Here is an 11,120-nt window from a genome sequence, read left to right on the forward strand (position 1 = left end):
CACAATTCACAAAGCACTTGTTTTATGTCGTGTGGGTGTTTATATTGTAAAAAAATCAATGAAAAAAAAATTTTTTTAAAGCGCAGGAACCCCGGCTGTTTCTGATGCTCCTTCCACGCAAAGAGCTCCAGGAAGGGGCGCATCCCCTGCAGCCGACCCCCCTGCCTGCCAGCGGCGGGGCCAGGAAAGTCCCCGGGGCGTTGCTGTGGCTGAGCCGCCGGAGGAGGAGCAGGAAGGACGCAGCCGCCCGCCCTGCTTGCTTGCCCGGCTGAGTCGGGGCGGCGGCGGCGGTAGCAGCAGCGCGATGGGGCGCATCGAGTGGGCCATGTGGGCGAACGAGCAGGCGCTGGCCTCCGGGCTGAGTGAGTCTGGGGGGCGGGGCGGAGGGGAGGGCAGGGGGCGCAAGCTTTCTCTCCCCCAGCCCCGCAGCCTGGGGTCTTTTGCGCAAGGGTAGGAATTGGGCTCCATTGAGGTGTGGCTGCACTCCAAAACCCATCATCTGCCTGTGGGTGATGGCCGAGGATTATGGGACCGGGAGCGCAAAGCCTGGAGGGAGACAAGGGTCCCTTTCTCCTCCCCCCCCCCGCCGCCTTTTTCCTTTGCTACAACGTTTCTAAAGTTGACTACAAGTTTCCAAACTTTTTCCTCCCCGGGATCCCTGCCCATCAGCCGAGGCGGATGATGGGCTTTGGAATTCTGGTGGCTTTGCTTCCAGATGCCAGTACTCCTTCTTTCTCCCTCCCCCTCTTTTGTCTGGGTGTTATGGGGGGGGGACAGGTGCGAGGCAGGTTCAAGGGGCCCACCGTTGCCTCCCGCACGAGCTTCAGGGCTGCATGGGGCGTTTTGGGCAATGGGCTTTGGGGGTCGCCCTGGACCCCAGCTTTTCCCCTTTGTTGTAACGGGGGGGGGAGGAAAAGTCTCTCCCCCACCCCCGTTGAAGGCTCGGCCCGCCCTGAAGAGAGAAAGTCTCGCTTTCGCTTGCAAGAGAAGACGAAGAAGAGAGAGGAAGTGGAACCAGGAAAAGAAAGGGAGGGAAGGTTGGCCCGAGAAACGGGGGCCATTGCTGGGGGGGGGGGGGGCGAACGGCAGGTCCTTTCTGGCCCTTTGGCTCCTCCTCCTCTTCTTCTTCTGGACCCGCCCCTCAGGAGGGGTAGACGAAGGGGACCCAAGTTCTTTTGGGGGATGGGGAAAAGGGGCATAAAGCCTTTTGCTTTTTTCTATCCAAATAAAATGCCCCTTCCTGCCCTGCCCTCCAGCCGAAATCACAGCCCAGCTCCAGGGCTCAACACCTGAAAGTGGTTGACTAATTTAACCTGCAGATGCCCAAGTGAGCCAATTGGTGCTTTTCCATTATTTTCTGTTATGCCCCCTCCCCAGGAAGAAGTAAACATTTTGCCTCCCTCCCAACTCTCCAATCTGGGCCCCAATGGAACTTTAATGTTAATATTTATTATACACTGCTCAAATAATAAAGGGAACCCTCAAAGAACACATCCTAGACCCGAATGAATGAAATATCCCCATTGAACACTTTGTTCTGTACAAAGTTGAATGTGCACAACAGCAGGTGAAACTGATTGTCAATCAGTGTTGCTTCCTAAGTGGACAGTTTGATTTCACAGGTTTGGTTTTCTTGGAGTCATATTCTGTTGTTTAAGTGCGTCCTTTATTTTTTTGAGCAGTATATTTTACTTATAAGCTGCAAACTATTGGCTGGGGAAGGCTGCACTACCCACTTATCTGGGAGTAAGTCCTGCAGAACTCAGCTGATCCTGTTTTTGGTTAGGGGAATCAATTGAGAGGGATCACCTATATTCCCTTGGGTCACATGACACCCACCCCCACCCACCCACCCCAGCCCCACTATTTGAGAAACACTGGCCAAGGGGGGCATTTACTGCTGCTTTGTGACCTCAACCAGTGGAATATTCAGTCTGAAGCCACCAAATATCCTCCCGAATTTTTTAAAGGGATACAAAGTCCTAGAGATGCTCTTTTGCAGGAACATTCCTTGAAATCTTGAAAAACCATCCTGCCTGCTGTGGGGTTTGCGAGATGAACTGGACACCCCAGGCAAGTGGCCAGGTGCTCAGGTCAAGCGCTGGGCCGGATCTTTGCAGGAGAGCAGCCTGTGCGTGGCCTCCCCTGTTGAAGTTCTGCATGAGGAGGCAGAGGGTGGGGGCAGCTTTCACTTCCCCCTTTCGGCTTCTTCTTCCTCCTTCAAAGGACGGAGCCCAGCAAAGCAACTGCCTGCGTTTCTGGGCCTCCACTGCATCCCAACACCAGGGGAATCGCATTTAGCAGTAGCACTTATATATGGCTTTTTCAGTGCTTTTACAGCCCCCTCTTCGTGGTTGACAGAGAGTCAGCCTCTTACCCCCAACAATCCAGGTCCTCATTTGACCCACCTAGGAAGAATGGACGGCTGAGTCAACCTGCAGCCTGGTGAGGTTTGAAGTGGTGAACTACAGCTAGCAGTTAGCTGAAGTGGCCTTCAGGGCTGCACTCTAACCACTGTGCCACCTGGGTGCCAAAGGGGGCAGAAAAGACCCCCAGTCTTCCTTCCCGAGCAAGGCCCTCACACATCCCACCCTTCCATTCAGGGAGCCCCACTGCTGCCCTCTGCTCCGTTTTATCCTCCTCACCCTCCATCCTTCAGCATCATGGGGCAGTGGGCACTTGGCTGTTTGGAGGAGGAAGAGGAAGAAGAGAAAGAAGAGGAGGAGGAGAAGGAGGAAAAGGAGGAGGAAGGAGGAAGAAGAGGAGGAGGAAGAGGACAAAGAGGAAGAGAAAGAGGAGGAGGAAGAAGAGGAAGAGGAGGAGGAAGAGAAAAAGGAGGAGGGCTCGAGTCCCATCTTTTGTGACCTTCTGAGGAGCAAAATCAGCAAGGAAGCCCAATTCACTTAACAACCATGTTAGCGATTGAACAACTGCAGTGATTCACTTAATAACTAACAAGGAAGGTCATAAAATGAGGCAAAACTCATATAATCACTTAGAGAGTCCTGTAAAAATGCCGTGAAGCGGTATATAAGTCTAAGTGCTGTTGCTATAACAACTGTCTCATTTAGCAACAGAAATTTGGGGCTCCTTGTGGTTGCAAGTTAAGCACTACCTAGTCTACACCTGTTTCTTTTGAAGGACAAGAAGTTGAAAAGCAAAGTTAGTTCACGTGTTAAACATGTATAACCACTGTTAGGACTCTGTCCAAAACAGTTGGGTTGGCAATATATAAACTGAGCTCTGTCTGATTTATTGACATTGTAGTCATGTATTACTGTATAGCTAAAATGTGTCTAGGCTGCATATCTTTGTTTGCTGATTACGACAAAGACAATTGGTAAGAAAGACTATGTACTGGGCAATATTTGGATTGTTATTCTGACTTATTACCATATGTGTATGACTTTAGATTTTATAGGAATATGTTATTTCTCAAAGTAAACTTTAATTCAGGTTAATATATCTGTGTGTGGCTGAGTAGTTATTCACATCTAATCTCAATCTAAACTTTTCTGCATCTGCACAACTTTAGTATTAAGGATTATTAATTAGTATTAAGGATATTAATGATTACTCTGCTCATGCATTAATAACCACCATGTCCCTCTCTAGTTGCCAATAAAGACCTGCCTTTTCACAAGGGCTCAGGAGTTGATGCAAGTTCCCAATTTGCTTATTTTTGCACCCGGAAAGTTTATTGTGGATAGAAAGCGAATAATCACAAACAAACAAAAACTCTCTCCCTCTCTCTTTTAGTTTTAGTGACCGGTGGCATCGTGGGTGTGGCAGGCCAATTCAAGAGGTGGGAGATTGCAGCTTATGCAATGTATCCTTTTGTGAAAATATGATAATTGTATGAATTCTACTCCCCTGCGGCCTGCTAGGACAAATAGCACCTGGACTGCCTCTTATCTATTTTAGAATTATATCCGTATTAAAAGGCATCTAAATGTGAAGTTCTGCCTTAGTCATTAAAGTCAGTTGGGTGACTTTGGGTCAATCATTCTCAGCCTATCCCACCTCACAAGGCTGTTGTTGGGAGGAAAATAGGAGGGGGAAGGTGTGTTGGACATATTTGCTGACTTGAGTTAATTGTAAAAATAATAAAGTCAGGATGCAAATAATATTCAACATGGAGAATCAATGAGGAGGACTATTTTCCAAGGCAGAAAGTAGAAAAATTAAGGAAGCTAAACAGCTTTGCTTCTTGCAGAATCTGATTGCAAAATTTGGAACGTTCGTGGTTGAAGAATTTGGAAACGTTTGTGGCTGCGAGTAGGTTGGAAGAGTGAAGGTCAGGTCCTGTTGGCCAAACGGCATCCAGGAAGTTGCATTTCTGTCTGGGGTTTTCTGCAACGTTTCTGAGAGGAAGGAGAGCGATCAAGGCGAGGATCACGAGGAAGGCAGCCCACATTGGGTGGTTGCGCTCGCGGGGCAAAAGGCAGAGTTTGTGAAAGAATACAGAAGAGCCTGGGATGGATTTACTTGGGAATGCAAGAGCCGGGGCGGCACAGTGGTTAGAGCACAGCACTGCAGGCTACTTCAGCTAGCTGTAGATCAGCAGTTCAAATCTCACCACCGGCTCCAGGTTGACTCCGTCCTTCCGAGTTGGGTCAAATGAGGACCTGGATTGTTGGGGGCAAGAGGCTGACTCTGTAAACAGCTTAGAGAGGGCTGTAAAAGCACTATGAAGCGGTATATAAGTCTAAATGCTATTGGTATTGCTATTGCAAGAAAGAAAGTAAGAAAGAAAGAAAGAAAGAAAGAAAAAGAAAGATAGAGAAGGAGAGGAAGGAAGAAAGAAAGAAAAAGAAAGATAGAGAAGGAGAGGAAGGAAGGAATGTAGGAAGGAAGGTAGGTATGTAGGTAGGTAGCAGGGGTGGGACAGTGGTTAGAGTGCAGCATTGCAGGCTAACTTCAGTTCACTGCTAGCTGTCATTCTGCAGTTCAAATCTCACCACCAGCTATTTTTCTCCTACCCCCTTCCGTCCTTCCGAGGTGGGTCAAATGAGGACCCAGATCGTTGAACCCTTTCCTTTGTCCCTCTTCACTATGTTAGAGAAGCCTTCAAAAGAATCCTTGTTTTCATCTTTAACCTTTTTGTCCAAAGAGTTGCGGGAGTGTTTGTTTGCTTTTTGGAGTATCCGCGAGGGAAAAGGAAAAAGGGATCGACTCTAGAGAGATTGTGAGTATCGCATTCCTTGAATGTAAGAAGGGCCCACAATTGCAGAGCTGGGGCTGGCGAAGAACTCAGCCTGCTGGAAAACAGAGGTTTCTCTAAAACAAAGATCAAGCTTCTAGTCCTCATACTGCAAAAAAGAAGAAGAGACTTTTATGTTATATCAGGGACAGAAGGATGTCATTATTCTTCACTCCTCTCTGCTGCTTATACTTACAGGGAGAACTATATAAATGGACGATGTACAGACCAATCTGGATTGCTTTAAAAGTATGAGTTGAGGGAGAGATTATTTATTTATTATTTATTTATTAATTCGACTTCTATGCCGCCCAGTCCCGAAGGACTCAGGGCGGCTTACAATATGAAATAGAAAAACAATAAAAAAGAAGTCAAAAGTACAATCTAAACTATCAAACCCTCATTAAAACCTATAGTTAAACTACCCAGTCAGCATACATGCATACATTCCTATAATTTGGGCATGATAGCTTTAAACCAGGTCTTAGTGGCTTTACGGAAGACCAATAGGTTGGGTGAGCTAGCCCTACTGCATTTATCAAGACAAGACGAAGGCAGCGCAAGACGTAGAGAGAGAGAGAAGGAAAGTGAGAAGCAACCTAGAAAAGGAGTAAACTTCCTCACAGTGAGAACAGTGAACCCGAGGAATCACTTGGTTCCAAACACTGTGAGTATCCATCACTTTTAAAGAAGAGACTGGACAGCCACTGGTCTGGAATTTTGTAGGGCAGTGATGGCGAACCTATGGCATGGGGGCCACAGGTGGCACGCAGAGCCATATCTGCTGGCACATGAGCCGTTGCCCTAGCTCAGCTCCAGCGTGCATGTGTGTGCCAGCCAGCTGATTTTTGGCTCTGGGAGGGTGTTTTTGGCTTCCAGAGAGCCTCCGGTTGCAGGGAAGCCTTTGGAGGCTGGGGAGGGTGAAACACGAGCCTACTGGGCCTGCCAGAAGTTGGGAAACAGGCCATTTCCAGCCTCCAGAGGGTGGGGGAAGCTGTTTTTGCCTTCCCCAGGCATTGAATTGTGGGTGTGGGCACTCACACATGTGCAATAGCGCATGCCCATGCTCTTTCGACACCTGAGGAAAAAAAGATTCACCATCACTGGTATAGGGTCTTCTGCAGGAGCTGGGAGTTGGGCTGGAAAACCTTCAAGACCTCTTCCACCTCTATTAATTCTACTATTCTGAATCTGGTCAATGCATGGGAAAGGGTGTGTGTTTTCTGGATGTCACAGGACGCTTCTTCCCTTGAACCCTGCATCTAATTCTGCGCTTTCTTCTTCGTCTCTTTACTCTGATTTCTCGTAGTGGCCAGAAGTATTTCACAGTTGCCGTGAAGGCCTGCGGACCCGTAACAAGGAACTATTATGTCCGGGCTGTTCTCTATGCATGGTAATTTGCACCCCAACCATTTTCAGACTCGGGCGCATCCACACACCCAGGGCGGGATTTTCATGCGCAGATCTCTCAGGTTGTGGATGGGAAGGTGAAGGGGGGTGAAGAGAGCAACCATTTGAAGTTACAATGGACAACAAAAAGTGATTTATGTCCCGTTTTCAAAGTTATGACGTCTGCCTCTCCCCACGTTCATTTTTAAGCCACCTTGATGACCATTTGCCATATCTCGTGGTCACATGACTGGGATTTATGATCATTTCCCCCCCAGAAACTGTTGTTAATTTCCAGTTTCTGCAAAAAAACCCACACCCACACCAGTTTTACTTAATGACTGCTGCAAAAACTGTTGTAAAATTAAGTGCTGGCTGGATGTCAGTTGCTGCAGCTCCCATTGGAAGCTGATTTGATAGCATTGGTCACTTAAAATTTTCTGGGGAGCCAAATTCCAACCTTGCCAAATTAAATGCTTGTTCTCATCATCACCAAGGGCTGCATTCCCAGCTAACCTTTTTCTCTTTTAAACTTTTGTTTTGGCAGTCTAGCTGCTCCTGCAGGATATTTGCTAGCCACGATCCTTGGCACCGCTTGCCTGGCCATCGCAAGTGGCATCTACTTACTGGTAAGTGGCCGTCAGATTAGTATTTACTGTATTTTTTGAAGTATAAGACGCACCAAAGTATAAAACGTACCTTAGTTTTTGTGGAGGAAAATAGGGGGGGGGGGAAATCTGCTTACCAGATATTCACCTGACCAATGTCCTTAGTCTGGTCAGCTTAACCCCCTTTTTTATCCCCTGGTTAAGGGCTTAAAAAAGCCCCTTATTTGGAAGGAGTAACAATGAAATTGCTTGCAAGCCGGTAAGAGCTGGAAATATCATGAGCACCTGGTTATGGCTGGAAAGAAACATTTGGAGCAAGTAGAGCAGGGGTAGGCAAAGTGGGCTCTTCTATGACTTGTGGACTTCAATTCCCAGAATTCCTGAGACAATCAGGCTGGCTGAAGAATTCTGGGAGTTGAAGTCTGTTCTGTCGGGCTCTCTGGCAGACTCCTCCCAAAAATTCACAGGTACAAATTTCAGACACACACAGGTTTGAAAATTCAAAACAATGTTCTTTATAATGAAAATTCACTTAAACCAAGCCCTCTTTTGGTACAGCAAAGAGCACTTGTCTCCAAACAAACTGGTAATTTGTACAAGTCCCTTATCAGTTCTGTGATACTTAGCTTGCAGCTGTGAGGCAATTCAAAGTCCTTATTTCACAAAGTGAAACACACTTTGCTCTGGTTTAGTTTCAAAGCAGGGAAAAATCAGCACACAAAAAGTCAAAGTCAGCAAAGCAGTCACGAAACACAAAGATCAGATAATCCTCCACAATGGCCAAACCCACGGGCTGCTATTTATAGCAGCCTCACTAATGACCACAGCCCCACCCAACCACAGGTGGCCTCATTTTCTTTGATAATAATCTCTCAGTTGTTGTTGCCTATGCATCGCTCTCCGCATGCGTGGCTGTGTCATTAACTCTTGTTCTGAATCCAAGGAGGAGCTAGAGAATTGATCTCCTTCTGAGCTGTCTGCCCCACTCTCCTCCTCCCTGTCACTCATGTCTTCTTGGTCAGAGGAGCCTTCATCAGCAGATTTCACCGGGGGCAAAACAGCATGTGGATGTCTCCCCCACACCCACAGTCCTTGGGGCAGGAGCTGGGCCAGAGCTAACCACAACAAAGTCCCCATGTCATATAAGAGCCAACCATGCCTACCCCTGAAGTAGAGCAATTAAAGAAAAGTCTTTGCAGACTTAGGATTTGGGAAACATTCTTAGCAGTGAATAACATTGAAAGAGCCTGCAAGCTGGTAAGAGCTGGGAACATCATTAACACCCAGTTAGGGCTGGAAAGAAACATGGAGCAAGTAGAGCAATGAAAAAAAGTCTGCAAAGACTTACAGCTTGGAAAACATTCTTCGTAGAGAGTAACAATGAAAGAGCCTGCAAGGTAAGGGCTGGGAAGATCGTTAGCACCTAGTGAGGGCTGAAAAAAAGCTTTGGAAAAAAGCTACACTCAGAGTATAAGATGCACCCAAATTTTCAGCCTCTTTTAGGGAGGAAAAATCTGTGTCTTATACAGTACTCTGAAAAATATGGTAATTGTGTTTTCCATAATTAGTTTTCATCTTTCCTCCTTTTGAGAGAGCTAAGAGAATTTTTATAAATGATTTTGGATAGAGCGAGAGATAAAATATAAGAATATACAACTCTGGGAAGTCACCTGTAATAGATCCATTAGTACATATATATATATTCTAAAGGACGCCTTTCTTTTAATGCACATTAATTAACTACTTAAGATGTAGTGGGTTGTTCATGAGTTAAGTCAGTTTGTCTGTTTAATTTAGCCAAAATTTAAAGTCGTCCTTCCAGGCGGCAAAGAGACTTTACCTGTGCAAGGTAGGGAAAAGCCTTTGGCGGTCCTCTTCCGCCATCTGCTGGCTGGAACAACTAGGACATTTAAATAAAAATACTTTTTGAAGACAGTGGTTGTGAATGTGTCACACAGGTGACAAGAAATGCATATACTGTATTTCTATTTGTCGTTTTAGTGTTTGGTTGGCTGCATTTCCAAGCCATCTTGAAGCCAGCAAATAAATGATGAAAATCCAAAGTTTAGCTGGGGAATTCTGGGAGTTGAAGTCCACAAGCTTTAAAGTAGCCAAGGTTGGACTCCCTGGCTGTAGATACTTATCCCATTTGCTAAGGAGTGTGCAGAGCGATCTGTGAGTTATCAAAGATACACAAAGGAAACGTGGAGTTCTAGCAGATATCCAGATGATAGTCCAGAGATACGAGTAATGGTTCAGTAATACAAGCCAGATATGTTAAATGTATAAAATATTATTTACTTAGGCAAATATCTTAGTTAAGAACAGTTGGACAATTAAATCAGTCAATACATATACAATACTATAAGTCTTACTTGTTCAGCTTACAAATACTTACAGCAGTCATAGAGAATGTAATATAAATAGCTGAGAGTCAGAGAGAGAGAGAGAAAACCACGCTTCTGGCGCCCCCTTATGGCAATCCGTAACACTAACTCTTAAAGCAATAGTGTTCCAATACATGTAAGCACACATTGTTGGTTTGTTTTATATACTGTATTGCCAAACCCAATCAGTTATGTACATAGTACACACACACACACACACACACACACACACACACACACACACACACCAATTTCTTCCACATGCTTTATTTTGTTTGGGGTTTTCCCCAAGGTTTGAAAGTCAGTGTTTCCTACTTTTCCTTCCTTTCCCTCTGGTTTTATTCTTCAGGCTGCCATACGAGGGGAGGAGTGGCGCCCCATTGAAGCCAAGCCTCAAGAGAGACCCCAAGTGGGAGGCACCATTAAGCACCCCCCCAGCAACCCACCCCCCCGGCCCCCTGCAGAAGCCCGGAAGAAGCAGAAGGGGGAAGAGCCAACTGGCCAAGAAAACCCTATTGAGGTGATTCCTTAGGAGTCTCCCCCCATCAGGTAGACTGCAGTCGGAAGGGGAGGCTCCACTTCGGTTTGACCAAGACATGGGAGACACGCTCCAGGATTGCAGCGCGGGCCAGATCTTTCCCAAGCAGGAAGATGTCCCTGAACTCCTGCAAGCACCTCGGGGCGTTTCTGCGGTCTTTCTCTTAGGTTTCCTCCCTCCCACCCCCCACCCCCCGCTGACCTCCCCCCCCACTCCCCCATGTATGTTGGAAACAGGCAGGGCTTGCATGCCAATAACTGCCAAGTCATAATTGAGTTTAAGCATGAAGTATGAAAAAAATGGAAATTAGTTTTAAGTACACAGACATTAAAGTTTTCTGAGGTTGGATTTAAACTTGAAAAGATTTAAAGAAAAGGTGTAAAATTTGAAAGGCCGAAATAAAAAGTGATTCCAAAACTTCCTGGATCACATCAGACTTGGCCATACCAGCAAAGTCCTTGGCTTCGTCTCTCCCCTTAGAAGATACCAATTTGCTCCTATTTTGGGGATAAAGCACCCCCCCCCCCTTGTGTCTCCCCCATCTCTCCCCTCCCCCATCCTCTCTCTCTCTCTCTCCTCTTTTCCTCTCTATCCAACTATTTTTCCCCCAGGACCTGAGTGCAGGACGTCTGCACCTCCCCTTCTCAGGGGTCTTACCAGCCACCCCATGACTCCTGTCCCCTTTCCCCAAAGTTTTTGCCCCAAACGCTGCTGAACCTGACACCGATCACTTCCCTTTGGCTTCTGCTCTGATTCTGCTTTTAGGTCATTCCGTGACAAATCACGTATCCAGTTTTAGTCAAATATTCCCAGAAGCATCTTTTAAAATTGAATTAATTAATCTTACCAGCCCTTCCATGTTTGCTGTATTTTATCTGGACTTACAGTGCTTTATTAAATGCCTCAGTTTAATGTATGAAGTCTAACTGCCCCCTTGCTTATTTTAACTAGTTCAATAAACCAAATGATTGTGATTTTTATTTTGGCTTGATGTT

The 11,120-nt window shown here is 46.2% G+C and overlaps 1 protein-coding gene across 1 annotated transcript; it reads left to right on the top strand.

Annotated features, from left to right (window-relative positions):
• Positions 1 to 219: 219 nt before the first annotated feature.
• Positions 220 to 11,105, top strand: CYBA (cytochrome b-245 alpha chain). Its single transcript, XM_070761822.1, has 6 exons — positions 220 to 362; positions 3,760 to 3,829; positions 5,114 to 5,188; positions 6,513 to 6,596; positions 7,140 to 7,221; positions 9,937 to 11,105. The coding sequence occupies exons 1-6, from the start codon at positions 305 to 307 to the stop codon at positions 10,117 to 10,119; spliced, it is 552 nt and encodes a 183-aa protein (XP_070617923.1). The 5' UTR covers positions 220 to 304; the 3' UTR covers positions 10,120 to 11,105.
• The last annotated feature ends 15 nt before the right edge of the window (positions 11,106 to 11,120 follow it).

Source organism: Erythrolamprus reginae, chromosome 9 (assembly GCF_031021105.1).
Source record: "Erythrolamprus reginae isolate rEryReg1 chromosome 9, rEryReg1.hap1, whole genome shotgun sequence".
Lineage (NCBI taxonomy): Eukaryota > Metazoa > Chordata > Lepidosauria > Squamata > Dipsadidae > Erythrolamprus > Erythrolamprus reginae.

Coding starts and splice junctions, on each gene's coding strand:
- CYBA (XM_070761822.1), top strand. CDS start 305: ATGGGGCGCATCGAGTGGGCCATGTGGGCGAACGAGCAGGCGCTGGCC. Junction 363..3,759: donor GGCGCTGGCCTCCGGGCTGA/GTGAGTCTGGGG, acceptor TCTCTCTTTTAG/TTTTAGTGACCGGTGGCATC. Junction 7,222..9,936: donor CAAGTGGCATCTACTTACTG/GTAAGTGGCCGT, acceptor TTTATTCTTCAG/GCTGCCATACGAGGGGAGGA.